Source organism: Helianthus annuus, chromosome 10 (assembly GCF_002127325.2).
Source record: "Helianthus annuus cultivar XRQ/B chromosome 10, HanXRQr2.0-SUNRISE, whole genome shotgun sequence".
NCBI lineage: Eukaryota > Viridiplantae > Streptophyta > Magnoliopsida > Asterales > Asteraceae > Helianthus > Helianthus annuus.
In genome coordinates, this window is record NC_035442.2 from 95,319,988 (window position 1) to 95,337,998 (window position 18,011).

Sequence of the window (18,011 nt, forward strand, 5' to 3'; positions counted from 1 at the left end):
AATATCCTACCTCCTACTTGAATTATTGGACTAAATAATATGTAGTACTTAACCTAGATATATATATACACTCATTCGAACCTTTGATGTTGAACTTATGTTTATATGTTAAAGTAGTAGAACATCACCTAAGACCTAAACCTTGTTGTGATTCTTATGGGTGTTCAACTCATGAAAACATTATCATAACCCTTGTGGTTACCAAGTGTCATACAAGTGTTAAGTGTTGAAGATGATTATTTTCACATGCTATTCTCATATCTTACTTTTATGATTGTTTTAAATACCGAATCTCGACTATAAGCATACTTGAACTTTAACCCTACACATTCAATCTTCTAACCTCATCAACTCGTCAATAATTGGATAATTGGAAAGCATATGCAAACTTTGTGAGTATACTCGTATTCCCCTTTTTACTTTTACCACTTTTGGGGTGTAACATGTTTATCTATCAACAAACTTACACATGAACATTTTGCTTAAACACATGAACATTCCTATAACATGCTTGTATACGTGATGGCTTGATGCTTTAAACTTGGATTTATCTTATGTGTTGAATTTATCATTAACTTCGTACGAGCCAAACCGTGACATATGTAGCGCTATAGGATTAACGACCCGCCTCTTTATCTTCGGTTATGTCATGAGCATATTGCGTTTCCTTGGTTTGATATGTTAGACACATACCATATTTAAATGTTCATCTTGAATCACATGCTTGCTATGAGGAATTGTTCAAACTTATCTTTTGCTATGTACGTATCAAACTTGTATACCCGCCTTTGCTTTTGCATTGAACTTTATTTTAACATGTTACAGGTGGATGTTGACGATGCATGGAATCTAGTAGGATGCTTAGATACACACTTAGAAAGAATTGTAGTTGTATTGTATCATTTTATTATTTATGTTGTTGTATTTTGTTTCAAAACCTTGTACTTGATTCTTTAGAAATGAAATGAAACGATTATTTAAATACTTGTCACAATTATTAGCGTTATGATGTCTCGAGCAATCTTCACACTTCGTCTCATCCCGATGTTTCCGCCATTGGTTGGGGTGTGACACGTGGTTTGCCGCACGCACATTTTCTCCTTATCACCCGCACGACAAAATCAATAACGCGGACCATTATGATAAGGTTGTGAGTGCTGAAATTCCTAACAAACTAAGACATCACAAATTGCATGAGATACTTGTCAAGCACATGATTCACAGTCCGTGCGGCAATTTACGATTAAGCAGTCCTTGTATGTAGGGTGATCTTAAAATTTGTCGTTTTCGCTATCCTAGACAATTTAATGAACAGACAACACAAGAAGAAGATGCATATCCATTATATCAAAGGAGGGACACTGGAATAGAAGCGGACGTACGAGGAAAAACACTTGATAATAAATGGGTGGTCCCATATAACCCAAGGCTTTTGATGTTGTTAAACTGCCACATCAATGTTGAAGTTTGCTCAAGTATAAAATCTGTGAAATATCTTTTCAAATATGTTTATAAAGGACATGATAAACAGGTTATTCAAGTTGATCAAAGTGAGCCAGGGGTTGTTATTAATGAAATACAGAGATTTCAAGATGCATGCTACATATCGCCCCCACAGGCTATGTGGCGCATTTTTTCCTTCTCTCTTTCTCAAATCTTTCCTTCTGTTTTAGCCTTACAACTTCCTCTCCCAAATAATCAGATAGTTAGATTTAGAGATGATGACATAATGTGTAATATTGTTGATAGGGAAAGGAATAAGAGAACCATGCTAACAGCATTTTTTGAGAAAAATAGAATCGATGAAACAACAAGGGCATATTTGTATAACGATTTTCCAAAACACTTCACGTGGAATGGAAGCACACGCCGTTGGAATCGTCGTTTCGGCAAAAAACAAAGAGGTCATATCGTTTCCGCTAATCCAGTCGAAGGAGAAAGGCACTATTTACGCCTACTTTTGTCAAATGTCAGAGGGCCTACTTCTTTTGAACATCTTTGCACAGTTAATGGTCAACGATGTGAGACATTTCGAAAAGCAACTCTTGAGTTAGGCTTAATAGAAAACGAGGAATATATATCACAATGTCTCGAAGAAGCCTCTATATTTCAGTTTCCTATTGCTCTTTGAAGGTTATTTGCGACCGTTATGATTTTTTGCCAACCTGGAGATATTAGAAAGTTATAGAATGACCTATTTGATTCACTGTCTGAAGATCATCGGTTACACTGTCAAAGTATCGAACGAGTTCAAAATATGGTTCTTACCGAAATTAGTGTCTTTCTACAATCCATGGGTAAAAATATCAATGAATTCGACCTTCCTAAGATAACAGACGATGTTAACTTACAGGATATGGGTTATCGTGAGTTACAAGAGGAGTATGGGAGTGCCAAAGATTCACTTAATCCGGACAAAAAAAACGTGTTTGATGAGATCATGATGCATGTTGATAATGATAATCCACGCATCTTCTTTATTGATGGTACATGTGGAACTGGAAAAACATTTTTGTACAATGCCTTGCTTGCTGAAATTCGGTCGTGTGGACTTATTGCTCTCGCAACAGCTTCATCAGGTGTTGCGGCTAATAATATGCCAGGATGTAGAACGGCTCACTCGAGATTCAAGATTCCTATTAATCTTGAAAATAATTCAATGTGCAATATCAAAACACAGGGTGGGCCGCTAAACTAATTCGGTCTGCCAAAATAATCATATGGGATGAAGCGTCGATGGCTAAACGACAGGCGATAGAGGCAGTCGATCGTACATTCCAAGACATTATAGGCGTTAATCTCCCATTTGGTGGGAAGATAATGGCTATGGGAGGTGACTTCAGGCAGGTGTTGCCGGTTATTAAACGTGGCACTCGAGCACAGATTGTAGACTCCAGCCTACAAATGTCACCTCTTTGGTCTTTGCCTAAAAAGATGCGGTTGACCATAAATATGAGAGCACTCAAAGATCCATGGTTTTCTGAATTTCTTTTAAGAGTCGGCGATGGAACTGAAGAACCAAACGAAGGAAACTATATTCGCATACCCGATGACATGACAATTCAGTGCAACAATAGAGAAAACTCTATAAAAGAATTGATCAATGTCGTCTTTCCATCAATTGAAGATAATGTATATTCTTCAGATTATATAATCTCTAGAGCAATATTGTCCACTAAAAATGAGAGTGTTGACGAGATTAATAATTAAATTATTGATATTTTTCAATTGGAGTAAAAAGTTTATTACAGTTTTGACGAAGCTGAAGACGTTCAGCACAACTTCTATCTGATCGAGTTCTTAAACTCGTTGTTCTTAAACTCGCTAAATGTTAGTGGTTTGTTGCCTCATAAGCTTTGTTTAAAAATTGGATGCCCAATAATATTGTTACGGAATATCGATCCATCACAAGGCTTGTCTAATGGCACGCGGTTGATATGTAAAGGTTTCATGTGAAATGTTATTGATGTAGAAATTGCAATCGGTCAACATGCCGGAAAAAGAGTTTTTTTTTTTTTACCAAGAATCCCTCTACCTCTTTCTGAAGATGACATGTTCCCATTCAAGCTGAAAAGAAAACAATTTTCAATTCGACTTAGCTTTTCCATGATGATTAATAAAGCTCAAGGTCAAACAATTCCGCACGTTGGTATTAATCTACCGGATTCTGTATTTTCACATGGACAACTTTATGTGGAGTTATCAAGAGGGATTTCAAGACAAAATACGAAGGTATTGGTACATCTCGCCAAAGATTTTAAACAACGCGGAGTTTACACATCAAATGTTGTCTACCAGGGAGTGTTGCGTGATTAATGAACCACATTCGTATCAAAACATAGGTCGGTTTGTAGATTTTGTGCTTAAATTGCTTCCAGAAATTACTTTTGATTGTGATTACTTGATATCATTGTTAAAGACCCGTCACGGGACTTATAATTTGTATCATAGCCTTAGAAACTATTTCTAGGCTCGGTTTGATATCAAGAGATTCAAGTTTGAAGGAGTGGTCGTGTTTGTGTTTTAAAAAGTTGTTTTCCCCGAGAATTGTTGGTGTTCTTGGTGGTTTTAGTAAAATAATAATATATTTTACTTACCTGATCTTCGGAGGAACTGGAAAAGAAGAATAGGGATTTTTGGAAAAGATTGAATTTGAATTTTATTAGATAAAGATTTGAAATCTCAGACTTCTTGGGATTTCAAGTCTCACTAATTCTTTCTGGTTGCAGGGTTACAAGGTGGAGTTTGAGTATTGAGTTTACTAGTTGTTTTCAAGTTGCAATTGTTTACAAAGTCAAGGATCACCAGAAAACCATATTTTGGATCGACTTTAACAACTCATCTAGGACAACGCAAAAAGAAACGAACTCAAAGATCCTTGATGTAGCCCTATAAATACTACAATAAGTAGATAACAAAGGCTTAAAGATCATGAAATATATTATATTTGACTAGCCATTTACCCGCGCGATGCAGGGGGAGTGGCGATTTACAATAGGATACTCGTTTACCGTTAGTTTATCAGTCGTCTCGTGATATATTGTGTAGTACTTAAGTTAGTTTTCTTACTCGTGATATGTTGGCACTGGTTTTTCTGTTAGTTTATCGATATTTTTGTTAATTTTTTTAGCTATAGCTTCGGCGTGATCTATCTACAAGAAGAGTAAAAAACAAGGAAAAACAAGAAGAGTATACATTCGTTCGCTCATGAATTTCTTGTATCTTCGCCTCTACTGTACTAGATTTCGACACATAAAAAAACCTGTTAGACACTTACAGGTGTTTTAAAAAAGTAATTTCTGAAAGCAATTAAGGCACAAAATCTACAAACTTACCTTCATTTTGATACGAATGCGGTTCATTAATCATGCAACACTTCCTAGTAGACAACATTTGATGTGTAAACTCCGTGTTGTTTAAAATCTTTGGCGAGACGCACCAACACCTTCGTATTTTGTCTTAAAATCCCTTTTGATAACACCACCTAGGTTGTCCATGTGAAAATACAGAATCCGGTAGATAAATACCAACGTGCGGAATTGTTTGACCTTGAGCTTTATTAATCATCATTTAAGCTAAGTCGAATTGGAAATTGTTTTCTTTTCAGTTTGAATAGGAACATGTCATCTTCAGAAAGGGTTAGAGGGATTCTTGGCAAAAAAAACTCTTTTTCTGGCATGTTGACCGACTGCAATTTCTACATCAATAACATTTGGCATGAAACCTTTACATATCAACCGCGTGCCATTAGACAAGCCATGTGATAGATCCGTATTCCGTAACAATATTATTGGGCATCCAATTTTTAAACAAGCTTATGAGGCGGCAAACCACTAACATTTAGCGAGTTTAAGAACTCGATCAGAGAGAAGTTGTGCTGAACGTCTTCAGCTTCGTCAAAACTGTAATAAACTTTTTTACTCCAATTGAAAAATATCAATAATTTGATTATTAATCTCGTCAACACTCTCATTTTTAGTGGACAATATTGCCCTAGAGATTATATAATCTGAAGAATATACATTATCTTCAATTGATGGAAAGATGGCATTGATCAATTCTTTTATAGAGTTTGCTCTAGTGTTGCACTGAATTGTCATGTCATCGGGTATGTGGATATAGTTTCCTTCGATTGGTTCTTCAGTTCCATCGCCGACTCTTAAAAGAAATTCAAAGAACCATCGATCTTTGAGCGCACTCATATTTATGGTCAACCGCATCATTTTAGTCAAAGACCAAAGAGGTGACATTTGTAGGTTGGAGTCTACAATCTGTGCTCGAGTGCCACGTTTAATAACCGGCAACACTTGCCTGAAGTCACCTCCCATAACCATTATCTTCCCACCAAATGGGAGATTAACGCCTATAATGTCTTGGAATGTACGATCGACTGCCTCTATCACCTGTCGTTTAGACATCGACGCTTCATCCCATATGATTATTTTGGCAGAACGAATTAGTTTAGCGGCCCCACTCTGTGTTTTGATATTGCACATTGAATTATTTTCAAGATTAATAGGAATCTTGAATCTCGAGTGAGCCGTTCTACATCCTGGCATATTATTAGCCGCAACACCTGATGAAGCTGTTGCGAGAGCAATAAGTCCACACGACCGAGTTTCAGCAAGCAAGACATTGTACAAAAATGTATTTCCAATTCCATATGTACCATCAATAAAGAAGATGCGTGGATTATCATTATCAACATGCATCATGATCTCATCAAACACCGTTTTTTTTTTTTTTTTTTTTTGGTCTGGATTAAGTGAATCTTTGGCACTCAAGTGTTTAGATTCCAAAACAATCCCATACTCCTCTTGTAACTCACGATAACCCACATCCTTTAAGTTAACATCGTCTGTTATCTTAGGAAGGTCGAATTCATTTATATTTTTACTCATGGATTGTAGAAAGAAACTAATTTCGGTAAGAAACATATTTTGAACTCGTTCGATACTTTGACAGTGTAACCGATGATCTTCAGACAGTGAATCAAAGTGATCATTCCATAACTTTCGAATATCTGCAGGTTAGCAAATTATTATAATGGTCACAAACAACCTTCTAATAGCATTGGGAAAATGAAATATAGAGGCTTCTTCGAGACATTGTGATAGATATTCATCGTTTTCTATTAAGCCTAACTCAAGAGCTGCTTTTCAAAATGTCTCGCACCGTTGACCATTAACTGTGCAAAGATGTTCAAAAGAATTAGGTCTTCTGACATTTGACAAAAGTAGGCGTAAGTAGTACCTTTCTCCTTCGGCTGGATTAGCGGAAACGATACGACTTCTTTGTTTTTTTACCGAAACGACGATTCCAATGGCGTGTGCTTCCATTCCACGTAAAGTGTTTTGGAAAATATTTATACAAATATACCCTTATTGTTTCATCGATTCTATTTTTCTCAAAATTGTTGTTAGCATTGTGTTCTTATCCCTTTCCCTATCAACAATATTAGACATTATGTAATCATCTCTAAATCTAACCATCTGATTATTTGGGAGATAAAGTTGTAAGGCTAGAACAGAAGGAAAGATTTGAGAAAGAGAGAACGAAAAAATGCGCCACATATGCTCTGCGGGTGATATTTAGCGTGCCCCTTGCTCACTTTGATCAACTTGAATAACCTATTTGTCATGTCCTTTATAAACATATTTGAAAAGATATTTTACAGATTTTATACTTGAGCAAACTTCAACATTAAGGTGGCAGTTAAACATCATCAAATGTCTTGGGTTATATGGGACCACCCATCTATTATCAAGTGTTTTTCCTCGTACGTCCACTTCTATCTCGGTCTCTCCTTCGATAAAACGGATATGCATCTTCTCCTTGTGTTGTCTGTTCATTAAATTGTCTAGGATAGCGAAAACGACAAGTTTTAGGATTACCCTACATACAAGGACTGCTTAATCGTAAATTGGCACAAAGACCGTGAATCATGTACTTGACAACCATCTCATGCAATTTCGGATGTCTTAGTTTGTTAGGAATTTCAGCAAACGCAACCTTATCATAATAGTCCGTGTTATTGATTTGTCGTGTGGGTACATGATAAGGAGAAAATGTGTGTGCGGCAAACCACGGTTTTGAAATTCGATGACATAAACGTATGCCTTAACTTCCCCGAGGATATGTTTCTTGAAAAGTTGTTCCTTAAGATCTTCTAATTTAGCCCGAAACACTCTTGAAACAATGTCTGGACGATCTTGTGCAGTTTGACCAACATGTAAATTATCATATATCTTAGGCCACTTAGGATTACACGTCATTGTAAGGAATATATCAGGCTTGCCCTCATCTTGAACTAAAGTCATCGCATCTAGAAACAGACGTCGCATGTCGCGAGGCCCTCTGATGAAAGGTGCAGACAACACAATTCTTTTTCCAACTCTGCTTGCATGAACCTCACCAGCATTGACGCAATCCACAATACCTTGGTACAAGTCGGCCCGTATCTTAGCCTGGTTTCTCTCACAAAATTCTAAACGTGACGTCTCAATTTTTATGTAAACAACTACCACAAACTATTGTAGCAGTCTACCACCGAACAGAAGCACGTTTTCGGTAGATCGAATATGGAACTTGTAACAGTAGTACTCTCGCATAGCCACGGTTGTTCTAACACTTCGTGTGTTAGCCTATGAACGATGAAGATATTTTAAAAACAAACAATTAATAAAAAACACATTACGGTATTTTTATGATCGTCACTTAAAAAGGATAATAAATTGTTGGTAACTTCCATTTCTCCTTCGATGTTATCATTGTTGCGAACCTCATCGATTGATACTCCATGACGTGGTATGTTAGCATGCCAACCCGACTCACTACTAGGAAAAATAAAGGATACAGACAATGGATCGTAACAATTGAAGTACGACTGAATAGTTTGGCTATATTCAGACCTACCGTATACAACAATACTTCGTTTATACGAAGTGATATTGTCATTACCTTCAACCCAAATACCAGCAACCTATATAATCGCGGACTATAAGTAACTAAAATAAGCAATACTATTAAATAATTGTATATATTTGATATTGCCAGAAGAGTGGTTTGAAAGTGTCTTTCAAAGTTGTGGTTGTCCTAGGCAAGAAATCATCCTACTTTAGCAAACATGAAGACTAAAACCTAATCCATCAAAATTACAACTTTCTTGAATTAAATGATTCAAGACAACTTGCCTGAAGAACAACAGAATTGATGATATATGTATATCTCACAACAAAATTCAACGACATACACCTTGCTGGCACAATACAACTTATGCTGATTTTGCACCACCACCATTGCTGGAACTCAGAATCAAAAACAAATCGGCAAAATCAACTATCACTCAAGAAGAACAAACCGTAGATTAGTGTGAATATTCATCTATTAAACTAAGGATTAAAGAAAAATACCCTTTATAGTTTTTTTTTTCCCCTACCCTGCAACAACTATAACTGATGATATCTCTTAAACATTAAATTAAACAAAAGTAACACTCAAAAAGGTCGTATCTAACCTTAACGCCACCGATGGTGAAAACGTTTTGTCTTCAGAACCCTAGCCGCCATTGCCGGAGAGCTAGGGCTCCATCTCCGCTTAATGCGTGTTCTCCTGCGTTTCCATCAACGACCACGAAGAATATAACCGTCGTCGGAGAGAAGGTCTCCGAAACAGTGGCCGACCCTCCTCCTCTCTCTCTCTCTCTCTCCTGTGCGTTGTCTCAGTTTGTTTGTACCGGTGTGAAAGAATAGAGAAAAAAGGTTTGTCATGGGCGGAACGGGAGTTCAAAATTTGGATTAATTGAAAATGGGTGCTTGAAAATAAATAATCTCACCTGACCCAATTTAGCAGATAATAGTTTAAAGTCAGTTATTAGCTGATAATAATCCAAATTGGTCAATTTTTTTTGTAAAATAGTCTGCCGTTAAAAGAGCTTAATGTAGTTAAGTTTTTTTTCCAAATTACAAACTGATGTTTTAGAGTTTTTGATCAGAACGAGGATACGAGTCGATTGATTTAAAACTTACCTCGAAATACTGCCCCAACCCACGAAAAACGGTGCTTCAATTCGGGTGTTTAAACTTCTAATTAACAAAAATCAAGCCATTTCGAGCACAATTTCGAGGTAAGTTTTAAATCAATCGATTCGTATCCTCGTTCTGATCAAAAGCCCTAAAACATCAGTTTGTAATTCGGGAAAAAAAAAACTTAACTCCGTTAAGCTATTTTAACGGCGGACTATTTTACAAAAAAAAAAAAAAATTGATCAGTTTAAATTATTATCGGCTAATAACTAACTTGAGATTATTATCGGCCAAATTAAGTTAGGTGGGATGATTTATTTCTAATTCACCATTGAAAATTTGTCACGCTTTAAGAGTTCTACATCATGCTTATATTCTTGTAAAGCTTTTAAAATTGGTATTTGTCATGTTTTAAAAATGTAACTATTAACTAATCATTTATAATTTTGTTAAAATTGAGAGATTAAAGTGTAATAAGATGAGGGATTAAAAATTTATTTTTGTTTAAAAGAGCAATTTACTCTTATTTTAGGGTTGTACCTTATGCATGAAGGAGGATCGTTTTTTTTATTTTTTTGGGTATTTTAAAAAGTCTATCCCTCATGTATTATACATTATAACATAGTATAGATAGAAACTTTGATTTCACATAATACTTTACTTATAATGTAAATCGACCCTTGAACGCAAGATAAAAAAAAATTAGCATTTAAGCATACTAACAACTTGCTTCAACTTTAGAGTAGTGCGTAAGAAGTAGTCGGCAATGCTTGACTGTGTTGGCATTAACAAACATTAAACCAAACATTGGACCGACCATCTAGCGTGCAAAAGAGGTAGGGCGATCCTCTCTCTTCATATAATCATCTTCACATACGCCCTCTTTTTCTCTTCCCCTTACCATCTCTCCTCGCCCGTAGAAAAGGATTCCTAACGTTCTCTATCATCATCGCATCATCTCCATTTCCCCATCTCTCTTTCACACATGCCACATGTCCTTCTACGGATCCCGCGTTGGTGATGATCCTTAAGGTTTCGGATTTGTAGTTTATGGGTTTTAAGACGGATCCCGCGTTAGTGATGGTCCTTAAGGTTTCGGATTTGTTGCTTATGGGTTTTAAGACGGATCCCGGGTTAGTGATGGTCCAGATTTGTAGTTTATGGGTTTAAAGAAAAAACAAGTTGGTTCGCACTTTGCTTGAAATTTTATTATATAAAAATAAAATGATTTATTAAATGTTGTCCAAAGGGGCAACCATCAAGAGGCTAAAATCCACCTCCGTCCTCGAGCCCCTCTTGCTTTTTCTTACAACCCTTGGATTCTGGCCCCTCTTCTCACTTGCATATGATCTCCATTTTCACTACTTTATCAAGATAAATTAATATCAATGACATGTGCAACTACCAATGCCATAATACAACTTAATATTTTATTTTCTTATAAACTATATAATCTTTGTTGAACTATATAATAAATGGAGTATTTGTTTTCTTTTTTAAAAATAGCTTTAGGTTTACCTCTTGTATAGATATATACAAAAGGTATATATGTCAGGTTTTATCTGATGACTAGATTATACACGACTTATCGTTCTATAAGCTACCTATACGCAACACATGAGTTTTTTTTTACCAAACTTTGGCAGATTTTGGTTTCATTGTTGCCTATACATGAAGTTAAGGATGAGCTCGGTATCGTACCAGTATCGGAAGTACCGAGCCCGAAAATCGTCAAAATTTGGTAACGGTACTGATAATGCTCGGTAAGGTACGGTATATTATTTGAAGGTAAAAGTCGGTAAAATACAAGTGCCTTACCAAACCGGTACCGAACCGAAAGTACCGATCCTGAAAACGCCAAAAAGTGGGTACCGAATTGGTGCCGAAAATGATTCGGTACGGTAAATTCGGTACCAATACTGGTACGGTATCGATTCGGTTTCGGTATTTGGTACGATTTGCTCATCCCTACATGGAGTGTAACACTGTACACCACGTATACAATTTTTAATACTATAAACATTTTTGTACAATATCTATCGTATTAGCCAATTTTACAAAAATATAAGTAAAGTTTCTTTTTTATAAAAAAAATGTTAAATAACTTTATATAAGAACATTAGATATAAGGTTGTAAATTAAATGTGTTAACATTAGATATATAACTTTTTTTATAAAATAATAACTTTGTTAATTAATCAAAACTAAACTGTTGCATGATACGTGACCAAGCAAACAAACTAAACGTTGTAAACAAACATTACAAAAACAACCAACTGAGCAAACAAACTAAATGCTGTAAACAAACATTACAAAAAACAACCAACTGAAAATGTATATATATAAAAGGAGCGTTTTACAAAAACGGTTCTAAAAGGAACGCTTTAAAAATAAACGGTTTTAAAAATGAACGAATTTAAAAAATGAACTATTCAATATAAAAAAAACGAAAGACTTAAAAAAGAACAATTTTAAAAACAAACAATTTAAAAAGAAACGATTTTAAAAATGATAGATGGTTTAAAAAGGTTATAAAACCAAGGACAAACGACAAACTATCAGGACCAAAACTATTATCTTTTGTTGTGAATGCATAGTTTGTGGAATATTGGTCATAATTGAATCCAGATGATATATCAATGTAGTGATCAAACTGATCATCCTATATTCCTGAAGATGGTCCTTCCTGACTCAGAAATATCGTGTTTCCAAAAACATATTCGTAGGAAACTTTTCTAGTTTCCTGGAGCTTCTATTTCTAGACAAGCTCACTCTCAAATGTTAAGAGCTGAGTCAGGATCAGGACATTAAAGTCAGGGGTTGTTCTCATTACTATGGCTATTGTGTCCCACTTCTTAGGAAGTGATCTTAAAAATCGGTTACTTAAAGTAGATTTAGGGAATTCCTTATTTACCAACTTTAATTCACTGATTAAACAAGAAAATCTCTCAAATTTTTGTATAAGGGTTTCTCTCTTGACGTGTGTGAAAGTCTCGTATTGTTGGTTAAGGATTTCTCGAGTGTTCTCGATCACATCATCTGTTCCACCGAACTCCTCTATCAATGCATCCCATAACTCTTTAGCACTGTTGCAATGTAACAAGCCGACATAGATTTCAGTTGGCAGAGCCATGGCCACAATGCTAAAGGCCTTTGCATCTAGCTCAAATTTTTGGAAATCTTGCTCTGAGTAGTTTTCTGGATTCTTTGGCTCTTGAACACTCGGGTTTCCGGCACTAGGTACCATTGGAATGTGAGGTCCAAATATAACGGACTTCCAACACCCGATGTTCTATTGAGCAAGTATGTGAGCCATCCTACATTGCCAGATATTATACTCAGATCTAACAAGCATATGAGGATTGTTACTGAAGCCGGTCTTATCGGGATCAGTTTGTGCCCTTTTCTTTGATTCTTTTGAAAAAAAGCAGAGTAAGTGTGAAATACTTTTGAAATCAACTTTCGACAACTCTGAGTTACGAACAGATTAGTTATCTATGCAAGCTGATCTTTGTATATTAAACTGATTGTGAATCAAGTTTAATGTGACCAAGCTTTAATACCAATTGTAGGAAGTGAGTCTATAGAACTTGTGTATTAATAGGTACCGAGTCTATAGAACTTGTGTATTTAAGACAAGAAGAACAAATAATTTGTAAATTGTAGTTCAAATAAAATAAACACACAAGTAGGAAGATATATCAAAACTGTTTTTATATTAAAATCCAAAGATTATAATTACTATACAATGATTCTACAATCTTCTCTAAGCCTTATCGCTCACAAATCTGTTTGTACAAAAGAGAATGTGATGAACTTATAAAACAGATCTCTAACTAGTGAGATTTATTTATACTAAGTTCAAAAGGTCTGTTTGCAATAACTGACATCACCGTGATAGTATCATCTAATATTCCTAACTATTAAAATTCCACAGATGTTAGCAAACATCTGCGGAGATCTAACATCTATTTTCTTACATGAAAAAGTTGTTCTAAGCTAAGTACTGTTACATTGAGAAAACCTATGTTCTTCAAACTATTGTTGGCTTGTATCAAACATCTGTTTGACCATAACAGATGTTTGGTCTTCATGATCAGTGTTTTGCTTCAATAGAGCTTTGGCCTTGAACAACGATTTCTTCTTCTTTAACAGTGGTTCCAAGGCTTCAAACAGATCTTTGGATGTCTTCAAACAGATGCTCTAATTAGTGTTCAAGATTCACTATCTTTGGGAGGAGAATGCTTCATCTACTATTTATTTCTCGTCAAGATGTTATGTTTTGGCTTTTGAATATCATATGTTCTTTTAGAGGTCAACTAAAGTGTTTCATATGGTTGTAACCTCCATGTCTTCTCAAAATCTTGGATTAGTTAATCTTATGAATATAGTACTTTTATCTTATTTAATGTGTTTATCCTTTACTAATTCTTGGTTTATCATCTTTTTGTGACAGGATTGCATGACCCTTTTGAAACTAAATTAACTTAGCATCCTACTTTACTATATTAATTTAACCTAACTAATGTGACAAAGGTGTGCGTACGACTTCTAGTTCCCTTAATCAGATACGGTGTGCTTAATAAACCATTGAGGTGAAGCTTATTAGTACACTCATGGCCTGTAATAACCCAAATACTAATAAGGGAAATCCAAACTTGGTTTATTAAGATTATTATAATGTAGACTTTTGGTAATGAACTAGATTCGTGTGACAGCTGGCAAATAACCGGCAATTCTGTACAAACTAATCACTATTTTATTTACATAATCTCATGCATTTAGCATAATTTAATTACGTAGCTGTTTCGTTTATTAGATAAAAGTGTTAAGACAAGAAAACAATGCTAAAACATGTGTTGGTTTTCGTCGTATTTCGAAACCAATCAAACAATGTCCTAAAAGTGTTGGTAGAAAGTATTGCGCGCACTATTCACGGTTACACTATTCATGCCAGCAAACCGTGAAAACAAAACGAAACAATGAAAAACGACACACGAGCAACATGACTGAGTCCATATACATAAGAAAACACTAATATGAAAGCATATCTTGCAAAAATATAAGACTTTCCGATACAACGCCCTGATCGCTAAAACGTCTGTTTCGCTAAAAATATGACAATTTTAACTCGTCCGAATCTATAATTTAGTATTTTCGAGACTCCGGAACTATGACAAATGATAACAAACATATGAAAACAACATGAAGATAATAATAGGGTGTCCGAAAAATAAGCTTTCGACGCTACGCCGCAACCCCCAGAACTTGTCCGTTATGGGACTGACAAGCTAGTTAACCATATTTTGGTCGCGAAAACAACCAAACGGACAACATGGCGAACTAGTTAAGCTTAGTTTGGAACTCGAAATCACTTCATACATCATTTGGTTGCGGGATAACAACTTGCGGCAAACCTTCGTCGGTACGAAATGAAAGTGTCGTTAACTAGCCGACGCCTAAACGGAAAGCATTTAAGGTATCAAAATACAACTTACACTAGTCTTGCGAACTAGTTAACCATATTTTGGCGTCGTAAACACCTTACATAAATGCCATAGCAACAATGATGAGTTAAAACCATAGCTCCCGGTATTATGTAGTACCTTTCGTATACCATCCGGCATCGAACCGATGAGTGAACTAGTGGCATTTTTGCCATCTAAAATCTATACCCTCCAAACTAGTAAACTAATTAGAGTTTATTTAAAACCCTAACTCCCATTAACACCCTAATTAAACTTAACTAGTGGGTTGTACCCGCGTTTCGCGGCGGGACGGACTATTTTTCTAAGACCATACATAGTGTATAATTTTGGGCGTTTTCTCCCAAACACGCCCAATCACGCCCCATCCCCACCCCACGGGTGTTTTCTAGCGTTTTTTTTTCAAAAAAAGCCCCCCCGGCGTTTTTTAAACCACGCCAAACATCTAATTGTTTGGTCAATCACAAGCATTCTTTTCTATTCTTGCCCAATACCATTTTTTGGATGTTTTTTTATTTAATTGTTTAACACCCCTTTTTAATATAATTCCCACATCCCCACTACTCCCATTTTAGAAAAAAACGCCTAATAATGCCCCTTGCTGACTGTACTGCCACATGGCGTAAAACGCCCAAGGATAGGGGCTTTATTTACCTAAACCACTACACATGGTTTAACTAAATCAAATGGAATTGTCGATTCAATGGTAAAAATAACGTGTTTTAAAACCAAAACGAATATAATACTGATCTAATGAATGATAATAATGGCACATGTATTGATGTTATTCGATAAATATTAAAATGGATAATAGATGTTTTACCATTTCATTTTATATTTGCATATTGCAAATAGTTTAAATCATTACTTTTTTTATGATTTAATAATAACAATAACCATCCATGATAGATTTCCAAATGAGTGTTGCATGGTTTTTTTTTTCTTTGGACTTAGACCCCAAATTAATTTGAAAATACAAAGCCCGCTCCTTTCTCTCCCGGACGTCAAATACATTCCAATTTAATTTATCTTGGTTTCAATTGATGTATGTTTTATACACTTAATCACTCTTTCTCTCACTAAACCTTTTGTTTCCTCTCTACGAGTCATTCAAGGCTTTTGTGTGTATGTGGATACATATCATAGGTTGTATCGACATCCATGTATCCATTCAAATCAGTCATTTTCGAGTAAAAAAGGAGTTGCACGAAGCGATTTGCCGGATCTTACCTAAGTTCGTCGTAAAAACAGCAGTCGTCGACTGATGTAGTTTTTCAGTTTCCGCATACATCGACTAATGTAGCTGTTCATAATCCGCCGCCATCGAACGCCTTTGTAGATTCCATTCACTCGTGATACGACTCACCTCCACCGCTGTCCAGTCGCTATACAATGTTTCTACAATCTCCACGACCACCGCAACACCACGACAACCGTCTGCTACATCACCGACCATCTTCACACACACTCTCTCTCTCTCTCTCTCTCTAAAAACCTAACTTTTACTTTCCCTCACTAAAAACCGCCTTTACCTCCTTCCACCGCCTTAGCAACCATGGTGGTCACCGATCTTGTAGCCGACGACAACGTCAATATTTCCGTTTGTGGTGGCTGTCGATGTCTGAGAATGGGTGGGTGGGGAAGCCTCCATTGCAAAGGAAACCGTAGAGAATGGTCATGTGTGATCACAGCGTGTGTGTGAGAGAGACATGAGGTGAATACCATGTGCTACATCTTGTGTCAACGATAGGGCTGTCCAAACTGCTCGACGATCGAAGATCGCTCGACAATCGTTCGAAAAATGCTCGAAAAATGCTCGTTCGATTCCCGCTCAGTTTGTAAATGAGCCGATCGGATCGGTTCGATTCAAATTCAATCCGAGCATGAGCAAAGCTCCGCTCGCTCATCGATCGCTCGGTTTCGCTCGGATTATTTTTATTAATAATTAATATATATATATATATATATTATAGATTTTATAGATTAAAAACCCCAAAAAAATAATAACCCACAAAAAATTAAAAGCCCAAATAATATATATATATATATATATATATATATATATATATATATATATAGGGTAAGGATAGTGTAAAAAGGGCCTAAAGTGTGAGAAGTGTATTATAACACTATATATAATACTATATAACACCATATAAACACCGTATAACAATATGTAACACCATATAATACCATACAACACTATGTAACACTATATATCATTATATAACAAATATAACACTATACATCTATCATAGACATGCTATCAGACACCCTATAGTGTTATATTTGTTATATAATGATATATAGTGTTACATAGTGTTATATGGTATTATATGGTGTTACATATTGTTATACGGTGTTTATATGGTGTTATATAGTATTATATATAGTGTTATAATACACTTCTCACACTTCTTACACTTTGAGCACTTTTTACAGGATCCTCTACCTATATATATATATATATATATATGTATATATATATATTAGATTTTATTGATTTGAAGTTGAATTTTGTGGATGAAGATGATCAAGATTAAAGAAGAAGTTTATGGCTTTTGAACTAAATGACAATTTGTATTCGCACTTTATTTTGTGCTTCTTTATATTGTTAAGAACATTTTTAGAATCATGAGTTGAGTTATGTATTCTTTTTGTTAGTAAAGTATTGGACATGTTTTAATTAAGTTAGAATTTGTTTTTGTTGAACGAAGTCTTATCATTCAATCGAGCGAAACCGAAAGAAAACGATCCGCTCGATTTTTTTTAGGATTTGATAAAAACCAAGCAAAACCGAGCGAAACCGAGCCGATCGATTCAAATTCAATCCGAGCATGAGCATCACTTTTGCGCTCGGTTTTGCAAATTCGATCCGCTCGGATCGGATCGGTTGTAATTCAATCCGAGCATGAGCAGACCCTCGATCGGATCGGATCGGCTCATGAACACCACCAAAGAGTAAAATTGAATAAACCAATAAGATGTAAGTAAAATTGAA

General features: G+C 35.6%; 3 protein-coding genes and 1 long non-coding RNA gene across 4 annotated transcripts; 2 read left to right on the forward strand and 2 right to left on the reverse strand.

The window, feature by feature from the left end:
• Nucleotides 1-2,293: 2,293 nt before the first annotated feature.
• LOC110882103 (ATP-dependent DNA helicase PIF3-like) lies at nt 2,294-2,698 on the forward strand. The gene has a single exon (XM_022130192.1). It carries the CDS (start codon nt 2,294-2,296, stop codon nt 2,696-2,698), a length of 405 nt encoding a protein of 134 aa, XP_021985884.1.
• Nucleotides 2,699-2,736: 38 nt separating this feature from the next.
• On the forward strand, nt 2,737-3,210 carry LOC110882101. Its single transcript, XM_022130191.1, has one exon. The coding sequence runs from the start codon at nt 2,737-2,739 to the stop codon at nt 3,208-3,210; it is 474 nt and encodes a 157-aa protein (XP_021985883.1).
• A 2,207-nt stretch (nt 3,211-5,417) lies between these two features.
• On the reverse strand, nt 5,418-7,820 carry LOC110882100 (ATP-dependent DNA helicase PIF1-like). Its single transcript, XM_022130190.1, has 2 exons — nt 7,586-7,820; nt 5,418-6,523 (listed from the first exon to the last, which is right to left on the reverse strand). Exons 1-2 carry the CDS (start codon nt 7,818-7,820, stop codon nt 5,418-5,420), a joined length of 1,341 nt encoding a protein of 446 aa, XP_021985882.1.
• A 705-nt stretch (nt 7,821-8,525) lies between these two features.
• Nucleotides 8,526-9,284, reverse strand: LOC110885351. Its single transcript, XR_002562103.2, has 2 exons — nt 9,017-9,284; nt 8,526-8,838 (listed from the first exon to the last, which is right to left on the reverse strand). It is a non-coding gene; the product is annotated as an uncharacterized LOC110885351 (long non-coding RNA).
• Nucleotides 9,285-18,011: the final 8,727 nt, after the last annotated feature.